We start from the raw sequence: 16,569 nt of genomic DNA on the forward strand, positions 1-16,569 counted from the left end.
ATTTACAGTCTACTAGTCCTAATTTTATATTACCAGTATATCAGTCCTGATTTTATATTACTAGTACACTAGTCCTGATTTATATTACCAGGACACTAGTACTAATTTTACATTACCAGTACACTAGTCCTGATTTTATATTACCAGTATATCAGTCCTAATTTTACATTACCAGTATACCAGTTCTGATTTTATATTACCAGTATTATCTTGTTATTTACAGTCTACTAGTCCTAATTTTATATTACCATAAAAATTGTTTGGGTAAAAAGTCAGACTATTCATACATCTAACTTCAAAAGAAAGCTGTTAATACGTACCGATGATGACTGCTGAATGGGATGTGGATTTCCTACTTCTTACATGCCACCTGTGCCAGGACTGCCACCAAACTTCTTGGACATCTTTTCAATCAGTCTTTGTATCTTTGGATTGTCCTGGTACTTGGAAATGTTGGCTGGATTTTGGCTAACATCTTTGAATGCTGCAGATACCTCAGGGTCCTGACAAGAAAACAATAGGTTTGTAATTTTACACCCAGGTTTTCAAGCAAAGTTCTGTGGAATGTGATGTCTTGCTTGTGAATGGCATTATGATTTGCTTAAGCAGACAAGACAGGAACTCCTAATATCTAATGATGACATACACTAACATTTGGACTTAAGCTGCAATCGAATACAGCCACTGATGTGAAGATACGTGTTTTGGAAACTTTATCGAGGTAAGTTTTGCCATTCACAAACAAAATGCCTGTGAGTAATACCTTTGTTTTGCCATTCACAGACAAAATGCCTGTCAGTGATACCTATGTTTTGCCATTCACAGACAAAATGCCTGTCAGTGATACCTTTGTTTTGCCATAGACAGATAATATACATCAGTTGATTTTCCTTTACATTTTTGTAGCTTTGCGAAAGATCAATAAATCCAAGAAAAATATAACCAGCCTTCATCTTTGCAAACATTACTACATTTACATGATCATTGCAGAGGGTGATAATATTTTGTTCTGAGGTTAGAAGATACTGGTCCTATGTTAAACTGAAAATTAATACAATGGAAGACTACTGATTATGATCAGTATATTCCAATTAATAAAATGAAGGGTAAGAAATTATTTCAAAAAGTCATTATGCAATGGTCTGATCTAACCATTTCTATGAAATTTCATTGCTTTAATAAGTAAACATGATTTTCAATTTCCATTATATTTCCACAACTGTGACAGCAACTACATGCAATGTCAATTGTTCATTACCTGCAGGCTCGAGGAGCCAAAGAATTTGTTTGAAAAATGATAAATCGGGAAAAATGACAATAATAGGCTTAATGATAATACTGCCACCATATAATACTTGCACTATGTAACTGAAAAGGTCATATCTGGGTGAATTTCACGCTAATTTTGTCATAAACAATATCCTTGTAAAGTTTATATATGCAATATAAGAGTTAGCTCACTTTATCTCCACTGGGAACTCTCAGCTTTGATGGGCCATTCCCATTCTCCAAATATGGTCCTGCCATATCCAAATGCAATATTCGTTTTGTAACTGATCAATATGCAAGGTAGTAGGTTTCAAGAAAATCTTAACAATTTAACTCCATTTTAGCAGCTGCTTCAGTCCGACAAGGAATGCTAAGAATGACACACATGTAGTTTGTAATGGATTTAATGTTAACTTTTAAACAACACACAATTACAGATTAAAGTTCAAGATAACTGTACACATATCTATAATTTGCCATTACGGGGATCACCCTAACTTTACACTGTTTAAATAAGGCCATCTTGTAATAAAGAGGAAGTAGGTCTCCTTGACTGATACTTAAAGAAATACTGAATATATCATATTCATATACATGCTTACTTTCTGACTGAGGGTTACTGCACACTACTGATTTAATGGTAAAATGCATAGTCAGTACTGTATGTAAAGGTCTAGAATGGGAAACTCTGATTCTAAATTAATTTATACAAAACCAGCATGTATGCATCATATCTTATCATCAATTGAACAACAGCATGTATGCATCATTAATTTAACAATGAAGTATGATGAACAGTCAAAAAGTGCTGTGAAATTTTTAAGAGTGACTCATCATTACTGAATAACAAGCACTATAAAGAACCAATAAAAACCTGGAATAGTGAGAATTCAAACGACATTGAATTTTCCCATGGTGTACACAATTAACCTGAACTGAAGGCCACCCAACCGAGATGTACAGAATCAATGTTAACATAAGGTGGATATTGTTGACAGTAAAGCAAATGAATACTGGTGAACATCACAGCTCATATACAGAAACTGGATACATAATACATAGCTGCCAACCTTCCAGGCTCACAATTAGTGAAAATTGGGATAAAAAGTCGTGAATTTGGACAAGAATTCGTGAAAAATACCATGACATTAATTCCATCCATTCTGACCGTCAATACTACACTATATCAAGTTAGCAATATAAAACTAAAACACTACATATATGCAGAAATATTTATTTATCAAGACATGATACTGTGGCAGACTTGAACTTCCTCAACTGCTTGATTGTAAATTTGTTTTCTAAACAGTTCATACTTCTTGCCAGCTGGTTGATCTTGGTGACTAAAATTAATGACAAATTTTCTGCAGCTAAGGAGGCCCTAAAGTCTTATTTTTCATCACTAGAAAAAATACACTTTCGCTTGCACTGTTGCTTTGAGGAATGCACAGGAGCTGCAGCACTTTTGGTCCTTCCACATGAAAATTTGGAATCGATTTTCGAGTCCGGCAACATTTGTCAGAACAAATGTTTAGCATGGTCTCCAGCTGATAAAGGTAGATTGTGTTCAACAAGAAAACTCACAAATAATGCTTCAGCGTTGGTAGCCTGCATTTCTTCCGCAAATTGTTTAAAATATTCCGGAGCTGAAATCTGCGAATTCTTAATTTTCCCAACTTCTACGTGTTTTTCGCAACCGATGTACTTGCTCACATCGTCTCTGCGATGGCACACTGAGTGCAAAAAGTATGATGGATGTCAATGTTTAATGGCAGAATGCACGGCCAATTTTTGATATATTCCAAATTAAACTTCACTTTTTGAGTAATACATTTCTTTTTTCTTGGTGGTGAAGACATTTCAAAATCGTACATGCGATGCTGAACCGTAACTCAAATCAGTGTTGGTGACGCATGTGCGGAGCTAAATTCCGGTTAGGCCCCCGTTTCCCTCAAAAGCATTTGTAAAACTACTCTTATACATATAGATTAAAATAGGCTAAAATGCTTGCTACCGGGCCAACTGTACTAATCGGCTGTAGATCTACTAATATCGCGACCAGCAGTACCGGACCGTTTCGGCAACTGCGAATATCACGACTAGCGCTTAACGGGAAATCGGTTATTTTATTAAAGATTTAAAATAATTGAGGATTGGAGAATTCGTGAATTTTTGGCTTGCGGCGTGAATCCGTGAATCGCTGAAAAGGTCGTGAAATTCACACCAAATTCGTGAGGGTTGGCAGCTATGATAATAGCAAAAGCACCTGCTCACGTAATTTTGAAATGATTATAGTGTATACAAAGAGTGGAGACAGCTTATAATATACAAAGAGTATGCTGTAATAGCATATGATTACTTGCAATATATACAACTTTATATTTGTGACAGGTACTGACGGTGAAGACAGAAAGTGGACACCGTTTAAAGTATATGAAGTGTATACTGGTAACAGCAAATGGGTGCCTGTGGTGTACAGTATAATTGCCTGGTGTACAGTGTGGCTGCTTGTGATAACAATATATCCAATGATTGATAAAAAAAAGTTTTGTTTTTCAAAAGTTTTTTTTTTTCTTTGTCCTCCAAGATTCAACTGCAACATATGGAACAAAAGTGCTGTCACTAAGTGGATTATAATAACCTAATACACCTATTAAATGCCTGTTGGATATTGCTATCATTTGACCAGTTTTTGGGGCATGAAAAAATCTTAATTGCTTGTGCTAATTAAAAAGATGATTTCACACATATACACACATTCGAATAAAAAATAAATAGGATGTAGAAAATGACTGATGACAAGTATCATCCAAGCAAGAAATTGAAGTCAAAGTGAACAAGTTTGGCATAGTTGAGTTACTTTCCTTGAGATAAATCTACATATAAATTTCCACGTGTGTAGGTTAAATAGTCTTCAAGATATTGAGGGGAAAATAAACATCAGAAAATGCACAAATCATTCATGTGTGAAATTAGGTCATACTGGCCTAGTTTGGCAAGTTACTCTCACTGAGATGCAGCCACATACTAATTTTCAAAAGTGTAGATGAAATAAGGTAAGAGAAACTGCTGACATGATGAAAATACAAAAAAAAAAACACAAACATAAACGTTAAGTCACAGAGATTTACTTTCCATATGGTTGAGTTATTGTTCTGAGATCCACATACAAACTTAAGACACAGACATGAACCCACACAGCCAGAGTTGAGATGGCAGTGATCCAGAACAGTGAGCACTTTAGACCACTTGGCAACTCAGGGGGCCCTGGACTCATGGGCATAACTGTGAGCAATCATGGGTATCACTAATCACCAATGTGAGAACTCATGGCATCACTGTAAGCACTCATGGCATCACTGTGAGCACTCATGGGCATCACTGTGAGAACTTGTGGCATTACTGTGAGCACTCATAGTCATCACTATGGCAGCCAAATGACTCTTTTCAAGTCTGGACAGAAGAGGATATGTCTTATTTATAATGCTTACAAATGACCACAAAAAAATGACACGGCTTTTATATGATGAGACCTCTTCAATTTGTACTTACTTCTTATCATTTGGAAAACCTGTAGGCATTTCTGCACATTTTCAGACATCAATTTTCTGTCATAAATTGTGTTCTTTATTGAGAAAATATTTTGTTAAATAACAATCTTACCAAATACTTTTTCTTGTTTGAATTTGTGAATTTCAGAATGCCAACTTACATACAAACCATTGTTTTCATCATAAAATAAGTGATATGTCCAAATTTCATCAACCACTTTTGATGACAATTTTTATTGTTAAGATAAGCCTAAAAAGAATATGGATCCACACCCGCCTCTGCACTGTAAGCAGCTTTGTGAGTTATCAAGGAATCCTAAAACAAGATAGTGGTGTACCAATTTTCACGTGTAGTTTAAACAGAGTCCAAAATATTTAAGGCCACATAAAGAACAAATGGCTGAATATACAATCATGAATAGTAGGTCACTGTGGCCATGGGTTTGTACAGTCCATTTTCTCTGTTGAAATGCGCTTACATACCAATTGTCAATAGCATAGGTGAACAGAGTCCAGGGTATCAAGTGTGTAACAAATGAATGGCTGAAAATAAAGTCACCCAAGTGTGAAAATCACATCACAATGACCTAATTTTTACATGCCTGAGTTACTCTTCCTAAGATACATTCACATACCAATTTTCAGGAGTGTATTAGGTTCCAAAATATCCGAGGGCATAATGGCTTAAAGAATGTAAAAATACCAAGAACATGTACTACAGAACACACAACTGAATCAGCAACTCTCAAAATCTCATTGATGTGGGAATAATTTACCTAATAGGATTCATCGATTTTGTGGAACACAATCTGTCAACTATAAGCCATGTTATGAAGCACATTAACTCAATACTACCTGTATATATCTTCTCAAAATCAATAAAACTACTAACCTTGAATGCTTCAAGGATACCACATTACCTCGATACTACCTGTATATAACTTCTAAAAATCAATAAAACTACTGACCTTGAATGCTTCAAGGATATCAGGATCACTCAGCAGACTGCTGAGATCAGGAAAACCTGCCTGTGCACCTGCTCCTCCAGCACCTGACATACAAAGAATATTTTATTTTTAGTGGTTCATATGATGCAATGTCTTGCCTATGAACAGCATTGTAATGAAGTAGCTATCGGCAACACAGAAAACAATAGCAATCTGCACACAAATATTTAGCACAGAATAATATTATATCAAAGTTTCATCTGATAAAATTAAAAAATATATGACTTTAAAAAATTCCATTACAGAATCTTTACACTTAACAAGAATGATACAGTCACCATCGCTGCCTTAAACGAAGCAAATGAAAATCGAACACTTTCATCAAACTATATTAGGTGTGACTTTTTATCATCATATACAACCCAACCATCACACGGTATAAGAGTAATCAAATGTCTTTTCTAGCTCTGAACATCAGGAGATAAAAGCAGATTACAATGTACTGCTGTAGAACAAAGATGTCTTAATTTGTAAATATACTTTCAGACTGCAATCGAATGTTAGTTCTTGTTTTGGCTGTGATTGGTCACATTGGTGAGGCACAGGTTTCTTTTATTTTTGAAGGAAGATCTGTCCCAAATAGTTTTTTAATCAGAGCAATACAATCAACTTAATTTATTTACAGTCTTCTTTCTTCATTTTTAATAAGCTGTTAAAAATGGTGAAAAACTCCCTGTAGTACTATCATCACATCTAGGAAAAAGTCTCAGTCTATAAGAAGCATGCAAAATTACAAACAAAATTAATGTCTTGTGAGAAACTTTATATGATAACCAGGCAAGGATTTTTCTGTTTGGTTTGCCTTGGTTTGGTGTTTTATGGCATAGCAATACAAGTAGGTTATTTAGTACCAAGGCAATTCTTAGAGTAAAGTGCCTTGGCTAAGAACACATGGTAGTCAACCCAAGCTGATCAAATGGTAGAAAACTCCATTTTGTGTACAAGTCCTGCATGTTAACCATTGAGCAACTAAGATTCCTGCCTCCCTTTTGTTGCTTCCTATGAATTTGGGGATAGTGCATTTGGTTGATTCTACACACTCAAGCCCACAGGGATTGTGAGATTGAAAACTGGGTTAAGGTCACAGAAACCTATTTCGGTCTTTTGAACCTGAACCTCGGGGGGGGGGGGGGGGGGGGGGGGGCCAGTGGCCGAGTGGTCTAAAACGCATTCCATTATGGATCATTGCCATCTCACCTCTGTCTACGTGGGTTCGAGTCTCCAATTCGGCCAATGTAGGTATGTGAGAAAGCTTGCCAGTAGCTTCTCATGGGTCGGTGGTTCTTTCCAGGGTTTTCCTCAAGTTATTCCTCCACCATTAATACTGGCCACCATGTATAGCCTATCGTGTGCTGAAAAATGGTGTTAAACCCTACAACAACAACAACAATGAACCTCCTAGGGTATTTACATATATATATGTATATGTAAAATTGGTCCACTTTGTCATTGGATATTGGGCAGCATCTTGCTTACAAGTTAGATCTGGCTGCATTCAATAGATCTAGAAATATCTTATTTACAATCACAGCGTTACTGAAAGACAATGGATGGATGGTATGAAACCCAACATCTCCTCTAGAGGGAAGAGGAAGAGGACAGTAGGACAAAATAAATAGATATATGCAGAGCTATGAAAAATCCACAATTATGCTTTTGATTAGTGACAATCCAGGACAGACCCACATGGACAAGATTCCTGCATGTCTCCTAACTAGTATGCTTGTTGCCAGCATCATTTATTGTGTTTAATGAACAGCTATAATGGGATAAAACTGTACTCATGGTTTTGTAAACACTTTAAAAAAGTTTTATGTAGGCAATAATGGCACAAATCTCAAAAAGATCAAGAAATATTTCACAAACCAGGAAATCTTGCACCTCCTGGAAATCCCCCAGCACCTGGGAATCCCCCAGCACCTGGAAATCCCCCAGCACCAGGGAATCCTCCTGGAAATCCCCCTGGAAATTCTCCTGTAGAGCCTCCACTTGAATGACTTTGCTGAGGAGGAAAATATAGAAGTATCTGATAAGAGTACAAATCTGGTAATTAACTTATGTTTACTGTATGGATTAAAGAAGACAGCAGGATTTAACGTACAAGATGGCATAATTTTATGTTATGTCTATTTGATTTCATTTAATTGTTTAAAGTTTTAAAATCTGTTTATTTTTAATTTCATTATATGTCAAAATAATGTAGTTTTGTTTACTAGGAACTCAATATTTTTTCAGAAAATAGTTTTGACCTTGACTCTTCAGTTGTAAACATCTTAAGCTGACCTAGTTCCCATCCTTGATTTCAGAAATCACTGAGACAAGTAAACAACTTTTTAATTTTATCTTATTCTTAGAGTATAATGATTGATTTCTGTCAAGGTCATACTGGGACTACGTGCTTTTATACGTAAATACTTCTTGAAGGTTCTGCAAAATTGACCCTCATCTGGGAATTTGTTTTGCGTTTCGATCTACTGTATAATCATTGTTTTTAGAGATTTTTCTCACTTTTGGGCTTAAAAACACTTGATGTCAAGGTGTTCATTTTGTTGTAACCAGTTTGGAATTACATTTTAATTTTTATTCAGATTATCTGGATTCTATAAGATTAATTCTTTTTCCTGGAAATATTTTAGTCCTCATATAGAATTCTTGGACAAAGACATTTCTTTAAATTTTATTCCAAAATTCAAACACTGGAATATTGTTTATGGATTAATAAATAACTGAAGACACATCTGTACAATAAAGGCTACAGTATAAGTCATCGCCTTCCATTTTGGAATTTTTGTTGGGACTCGAACTTGAATTCATTAGAATGTTTCATTACTCGGACATCTAAAATTGTATTTGTGGATTATTCTTGGATTTGATTCTTAAAACCGTAAGTTCTTATTTTTTCATATTTACAGTGTCTTTTCAAGGAAATAAATTATTTGTTAAATTTTTCAAAGCTTGTAGTTTTCACTCTTTCTTTTGTTACTGCTTATTAGAACCCATATAAAACCATATGATATTTCATAAGTGCAAAATTTCATAATTAGGAACATATAGCCATTATTACATGATCAAGATGTTAAATAGTTGAGTTAATAAATTTAAACACATTTTGATGATTTGTTTCAGTTTTAAATGCAACATTATTTGTAGTATTTGTAAACAATGACAAACAAGAAAACCATGTCCCTCTACACTTAAAATTATGGACACATCACATATGAATGAAAGGATTTTGGGGGATTGTAGCAGTATTTCAGTTGCATATGACTTATCAGCCATAAAAAGTTGCGTTCATTTAACAAAGATGTAGAACAAAAATAACACAACACAATAGACAAAAATGTAATATTATTATCAGGTTAAAGTATACATGTCATTAAAAGAGATTACACCTGTACATTTACTAACATCTTGAACTATTGATCAAAGAGATAACCGAATAACAAACAAAAATTAAACTTTGCTCTTAGTAACCGATTATAATCGATTATCAGTTGGTTAAGTGGAACCAATTATTGATTATGAATTTCTGACCGATTCCCATCACTAGTTTCATTTACATTCAACTAATAGGGGTACAATTTTTGGTACTTTCTAGTAAAAGAAATGGGATTCACAAGTGACCCCACATTATAAGTGGATTTGCAAGTTATCAGGGCGTGAGTTAGTGAGGAAATAGTATATATTGAATCTCACTCTTGAGTCAACATTATAGTAATTTGTCTCTGTCCTCCAAATGATTTACACTTAGATCTGGGAAACTCCGTCAATATACGGCATTCCATATTATAGCTATTAGTTTATAGCATCATGATGGCCATGTAACTTTTTAAATGTTGACAGACAAAAAAAAACACATTTACCAGCATGTCACAGAATGAACTGTCTCAGCTTGTGAGTTGTACCAAGTATAAGAATTAGACACGAAGTCAAATTAGAGAATTTGGCCAAATATTTTTTACAACATTTTTAGCAAAAAACTTTAGTTCAACTCATTGTCCTGAAAGTTAACACCAGTAGCATCTTTTTTTCTTCTTCTGTTTCAACTATTAGAATCATGGTATATTTAGGATGTTCTTAACTTGTGATCCTCTACAAGCCAACTTTATTTTAATCAATTGATATAACCCAAGTATAAAATCTAATTTTGGAGTTTTAAGTTTGAGAATACATGGTGTCTGCAGTTCAGTTCATTACCTTTCTCTGTTGCTCTTGTTCTTCTTTAGCTTTCTTAATTTTCTCCTGCCTGGCTTTTAATTCTTTCTCTTCTCTCTTTCTGTCATACTTCCTTCTGTGTTCAAGAATTTTCATTGCCTGAACGTAGGACAAAAAAAAACAACAAGATTAAAACAAGTATTCAGATTCATGCATCATATATGCAGACCCTGGCAGTGCACTTGGTCATTTTTTTTTTTTATCAGTGTAAACCATGCAATTATAAACTGATTAGACCCAGACCTAACATCAAAAAATGCACGATCAGATAAGCATCAATGCACTTCTCATAAAATCTTCAAATTAAAAGAAAAATTTATATGGCCATGACCTCTATATCAAACTCGCCATAGAACTATATTACTGGCTGATTTCTAATTACAGTGTCAACACATGATAGGCTAAATTATGCCAAGAAAATGAAAGCCACGTATCTTCCCCAATTACACACCATGGCACCTAACCCAGACTGGCAAGGGTGGGTATCAAACCTATGACCTTTGTATTATGAAGCCAGTACTCTACCAATTAAGTTACCAGAGCTCCTCCAAGAGTTATATTCCAAATATGAAGAGGGTGGTATATTCAAACAGTATTGGCAAGAAAGCAGTGGACTTGAACACTGAGGATAATCTAGTGTGGATGGATGCATGGACATACACACAGATGCCAAAGTGATTATTATTTTGAGTTTACAAAATTGCACCCTTGATCAAAAATGTACATATTCATCTGCTGACACATCACAAGCTGGCAGTGCTTGAAAAATGCCTTTTGGCAGTTTGGTATTAATCATGAGCTGGCAGTGCCTGATATATGCTTTTTGCAGTTTGGTACTCATTTTGAGCTGTCAGTGCTTGACATAGGCTCTCTTTGCAGTTTGGTACTCATATTGATCTGGTAGTACCTGACAGAGACCTTTTGCAGTTTGGTACTCATTATCAGCTGGCAGTACCTGATACAAGCCTTTTACAGTTTGGTATTCCTTATAAGCTTGCAGTACCTGATATAGGTTCTCTTTGCTCTGTGGTACTTGTACTCATCATGCGCTTGCAGTCCCTGATATAGGCTTTGTTCAGTTTGGTACTCATTATGAGATGGCAGTGACTGATAAAGGCCTTTTGCAGTTTTGTACCCATTATGAGCTTGCAGTGCCTTATATAGACTTTTTACAGTTTGGTACTCATTATGTGCTTGCAGTCCCTGAAATAGGCCCTTTACAGTTTGGTACTCATTCATCATTATGAGCTTGCAGTCCCTGATATAGGCCTTTTACAGTTTGGTACTCAATGTAAGCTGGCAGTGCCTTATATAGACTTTGTGCAGTTTGGTACTCATTATGAGCCTGCAGTCCCTGATATAGGCCTTTTACAGTTTGGTACTCAATATAAGCTGGCAGTGCCTTATATAGACTTTGTGCAGTTTGGTACTCATTATGAGCTTGCAGTCCCTGATATAGGCCTTTTACAGTTTGGTACTCAATGTAAGCTGGCAGTGCCTTATATAGACTGTGCAGTTTGGTACTCATTATGAGCTTGCAGTCCCTGATATAGGCCTTTTACAGTTTGGTACTCAATATAAACTGGCAGTGCCTTATATAGACTTTGTGCAGTTTGGTACTCATTATGAGCCTGCAGTCCCTGATATAGGCCTTTTACAGTTTGGTACTCAATGTAAGCTGGCAGTGCCTTATATAGACTGTGCAGTTTGGTACTCATTATGAGCTTGCAGTCCCTGATATAGGCCTTTTACAGTTTGGTACTCAATATAAACTGGCAGTGCCTTATATAGACTTTGTGCAGTTTGGTACTCATTATGAGTTTGCAGTGCTTGATGTAGGCCTTTTGCAGTTTGGTATTTATTATAAGCTGGTGGTGCCTTATATAGGCTTTGTGCAGTTTGGTACTCATTATAAGCTTACACTGCTTGATGTAGGCTTTTTACAGTTTGGTACTCATTATAAGCTGTTGGTGCCTTATATAGGCTTTTTGCAGTCTGGTGCTCATTATGAGCCTGCAGTGCCTTATATAGGCTTTGTGCAGTTTGGTACTCATTATAAGCTTGCAGTGACTTATATAGGCTTTTTTGCAGTCTGGTACTCATTATGAGTTTGCAGTGCCTTATATAGGCTTTTTGCAGTTTGGTACTCATTATGAGCTTGCAGTGCCTGATATAGGCCTTTTGCAGTTTGGTACTCTTTATAAGCTGGCAGTGCCTTATATAGGCTTTGTGCATTTTGGTACTCATTATGAGCTTGCAGTGGTCGATATAGGCCTTTTAAGGTTTGGTACTCAATATAAGCTGGCAGTGCCTTATATAGACTTTGTGCAGTTTGGTACTCATTATGAGTTTGCAGTGCTTGATGTATGCCTTTTGCAGTTTGGTATTCATTATAAGCTGGCAGTGCCTTATATAGGCTTTTTGCAGTCTGGTGCTCATTATGAGATGGTAAAACTTGATAAGAGTCCTCTTGCTGTTTGGTACTCATCAGATGTCTTTCTAACATGCGTTTTATTTCCTTTTTTAACACCTTGATAAAATGGCTCAATTGGTATCTCTGCTGAAGGCACATCACCAACATTTACGCTCATTATGACATTACACTCTAATGTCATCATGGAAATGCACAGCTAATGGAGAAGTGAGACACGCGCATGCTGTAATACTAAGTCAACTGAGTGCAATGGTATGAACAATTCTAATTTTGTTTATCTTCCATCTTAGGATTAAAATAATACCTTACAGAGAGCTACCTATTTAAAAGAAAATATCATATTTAATTGTTGCAACATTTTCCTTATGTCCTCAAGCAGGCACACTCCATGATTATTTAATCTGTCAAAAATAAAAGCAGGTATTTATCTGTTTAAGTGGATACCTCTTTTGATGTTACTCTTTGTTAAGCCAATTATAGAAACAAACTAACATAACAGACCAATGAGTTTCATCACAAATCTTCTTAAAAATGTTACTCTTATGTTCTGCTCTTTGTTGAAATTAACAAGAAAAACAAAAATGGTCTTAGTTATAACCAATCTTCTAAGCACTTTAGGAAAACCAAACTTCAGTCATTTTATTATTTATATTTAACTTATGTTTCTGGGCCTAAATGATGCATATTCATCTGTTGCACACAAGTCATTCCACAATACCATTATGGGACTTAATATCAGAGGAATTCACCACAAATGTTTGTGGACAAACTTTTAACATTCCATATGTTCTTAACCCTTTAGCTACGATGGCTGCATCTAAACGTCACCTGTAAATACTGAACCTAACTGACGCATATATGCAGTGTCGATAAGCCTAGTTTAGTAACCCAGTGGCATTTACGTGCATATAGTTCAGCAGTACTGGAAACCCCAGTGTCGCATCTATGTGGACGAGACTGCTATGCTAACTAAATGCTGATTGGTTGAAAGTACAGAACGTTACATATTTCTGATAATCATAACCAATGAGAGGAGTTTACTCAACATTTTGATACAAGTTTGAAAGCTGAAAGGTTAAATTTAGACATTGTAAATACTTTTCTGCACTTTACAAAATACGTGTAGTTGAGATAAAGATGACTTCCAATTCAGATATGAGCAACTTTAAAGGGTTCAATGCAAGTGATATCGAAGAGTTTAATGGATCAGTTTGAGAAAATGGAATAAATATTTATGTTAAACCCATTTCAACACCACTTGCACAATGGAGTGATGACCTCGCCATGTTCGAGATCAATGACTTTGATTCTCATGTTGGTTCAACAATCGAGCATGGACCACTATGCAATGAGAAAGACTTTTTTCTCAAGTTTTTTCCTGAATGTCTGGTGGAAAAGCTTGTGAAAGAAAGAAACGATTATGCCAAGAAAATGAGGGACCAAAAGCAAGACCTCAAATGGTATGAAATCAGCATCAAGGAAATGTGGGCATATCTTGGAATATACATTGTCATTTATGTGTAGATAATGACTATTTTGAGAGGCACCACTCTCAAATTTGTAATTAAACTGTAGCTTTCATTCATGTTTTTCTATGTACATATGTAAATATTGGATTTATTCTGTGGGATTCAAAACAGTTTACATGACTGAATAAATAAAGTGGAAATACATGACTAACAGACACTATACAAGGTAAGCTTTTTTTTATTTCACTGAAATTCAGCAAAAACTAATGAAATAATGAATATAAATGTAACCATGTTTTTACTGTCAGTGTTCATAGTCAGCCATGATGATGCTCTAGTATTAAGCCTAGCAACCAGCCTCAGTAGTCTCAGTAACTGATATGATAGCACTCAACAGTAGTGAGACTACAACAGCTGTAGTAGCTAAAGGGTTAAAGAGTATAATCTGCCACCTTACCCATTTTATGAAAAAAAGAATTACTAGGAAACTCAGAGAATGTTGACAAATCTCAAAAAGTTTTAGGCAATCTCACAGTATCACTCCTTGTGTGTAATTCTCTTGGAATAATACATTTCTAAGGCTAAAGTTTTCTTTTTTTTATACATTTTATATTTCTGTTAAATTAACTGACTTACGACACAAAAATTTATCAAAATTAAAATAAATGATACCATGCAAACCGCATTAGGAGTAAACCTGCAGATGAATGTACTCTGAATACCTTCAATCACTGCAGAGTTCATATACAACACTAAATGTAAGTTCCTAGCCCGTAGTAAATGAGAACTCAAATGACTTTTTATCTCTCCATTCGCACTATTTAATGTATACGATTAAAAAAAATGTCTCCAAGAATTCACTACAATTTAACAAAATATTTTTTTCAGTCTCGTAGACTGGTAATCAAAATATAACATTTATGGATGGATTTGAGTAGTAAATCATTCATTACTCACATTTGGTTTAACTTCCTTCAGTAAGGCATTAGACTCGTCATCATAGTCCAGCTTGCATGCTTTACTAACATCGGAGTATGCAAGCTCCCAGTTCCCAAGCATCCTGAACAGAATAAAGATGTTATCAATTTTACAGTGGCTAAATATATCATGCATGATTGAAGGGTAATATTTATGGATTGCTGCACTTGAAAACTGAAAGCACACATACCTTGTAATCAGTGCTAGAATTAAACAAGTCAACCTGTGTATAGGAACTGCACAGTGGCCAATCTATAAGTGACCTTTAAAAGCGGATAGTATTATACACAGGTCATTTTGCATTGAACCATTAAGCCTATTGGGGGAACTTATGTGCCAGTGGTTACTGTGGTAGGTTTAACTTTACTAGTTTTTCCTCAAATTCTTCTCTGTAACAATCAAATTCTCTTGTGTGTTAACCTATAGCCAGCAAGAAAACAAGAACTGCAGCTGACAACACTTATAAATATAGTGAAATAGTGAAAACCTATTAACAATCTTTCAAAAGTGAAAATTTGTTTATAAAGGGCAAACAACATCATGAAAATCCATCTACAAAGGGCACTAAATATAATGAAAGCCCATCTCTCTCTCTCTCTCTCTATATATATATACACACACACACACATAATACTCAGCAGTGAAAACCAGCATATAATTGACACTTGACATAGTGAAAAGCCATATACATGGATAAAAATGAGCAACAATTTAAAAAAAAATTAAATTCACCAATAAAACTAATGACAAAAGCTTGACTGGCTTGAAAGGAAGGCAAACTGTTAGCATTTGTACTAATAACAATTTTGTGTCAACATTGGCCTTTGTGTTTTTTTCTGTTTTATGGGGTTTATGTTGGGTATTATGTTTTTTTTTAAACAGTGATAATGACATTGATTCACTACAAACATTGGGGAACCGTTTTGTACTTGCACTGTTACCAATGTATGTGTGTGTGTGTGTGTGTGCATGTGTAGATTCACTACAAACATTGGGAACTGTTTTGTATTGGCACTGTTATCAATTTGTATGAATGCAAGTGTGTATGTATGCATGTATATGTGTGTGTGTGTGTGTGTGTGTGTATGTGTATGTATGTATGTATATATACAATGAAAACCGTGTATAACAAACAGCTAATATCGTGAAAAGCCATTTATATGACACTAAATATAGTGATTATCTATAAAGGACACACATGATCAGGTGACAAACGAGTACAAAGCACACTAAATATAGCAAAATCCTGATTACAAAGGGCACCTTATATAGTACAAAGCTAAATATGACACTCAGAGTGAAAACTTTCTACAAAGAGCACTTGATATTGTGAAAACCCATATATGACACTAAATATTGCGAAAATACATCTATGAAAGCCATCTGGTATAATAAATACAAGTCCTTTGAAGAGACTGATGCTAAACTGGGCAAAGAGAATTTCCAGGAATTGAAGACAGGACCAACTCTTTCTTTTAACTGCTGAATGTGTTGGACATATTGGCTATCATATTGGCACCATTTTCATTTAGGACCAGCTAGACACCAAGACAGCTCTTCTGATGAAAACCCCATATCAAAATGGCTTTCTGTTTAAGAGTAGCAATAACAAGATTTTCAAGATGGACACCATGATATAGTAACAT

The 16,569-nt window shown here is 35.2% G+C and overlaps 1 protein-coding gene across 1 annotated transcript in view; it reads right to left on the reverse strand.

The window, feature by feature from the left end:
- LOC149797953 (putative protein FAM10A4) overlaps positions 1-16,569 on the reverse strand; it is a 54,077-nt gene that overhangs the window by 3,816 nt on the left and 33,692 nt on the right. Inside the window, exons 8-12 of the mRNA XM_089963022.1 lie at positions 14,903-15,005; positions 10,025-10,141; positions 7,694-7,829; positions 5,789-5,871; positions 321-503 (exon numbers count right to left, since the gene is read on the reverse strand). Coding sequence (XP_089819148.1) covers positions 360-503; positions 5,789-5,871; positions 7,694-7,829; positions 10,025-10,141; positions 14,903-15,005 — 583 coding nt within the window. The 3' untranslated portion in view covers positions 321-359. The remainder of the gene's footprint in view (positions 1-320; positions 504-5,788; positions 5,872-7,693; positions 7,830-10,024; positions 10,142-14,902; positions 15,006-16,569) is intronic.

Source organism: Sinohyriopsis cumingii, chromosome 6 (assembly GCF_028554795.1).
Source record: "Sinohyriopsis cumingii isolate HCF-2022 chromosome 6, ASM2855479v2, whole genome shotgun sequence".
In the NCBI taxonomy this organism is placed as follows: Eukaryota; Metazoa; Mollusca; class Bivalvia; order Unionida; family Unionidae; genus Sinohyriopsis; species Sinohyriopsis cumingii.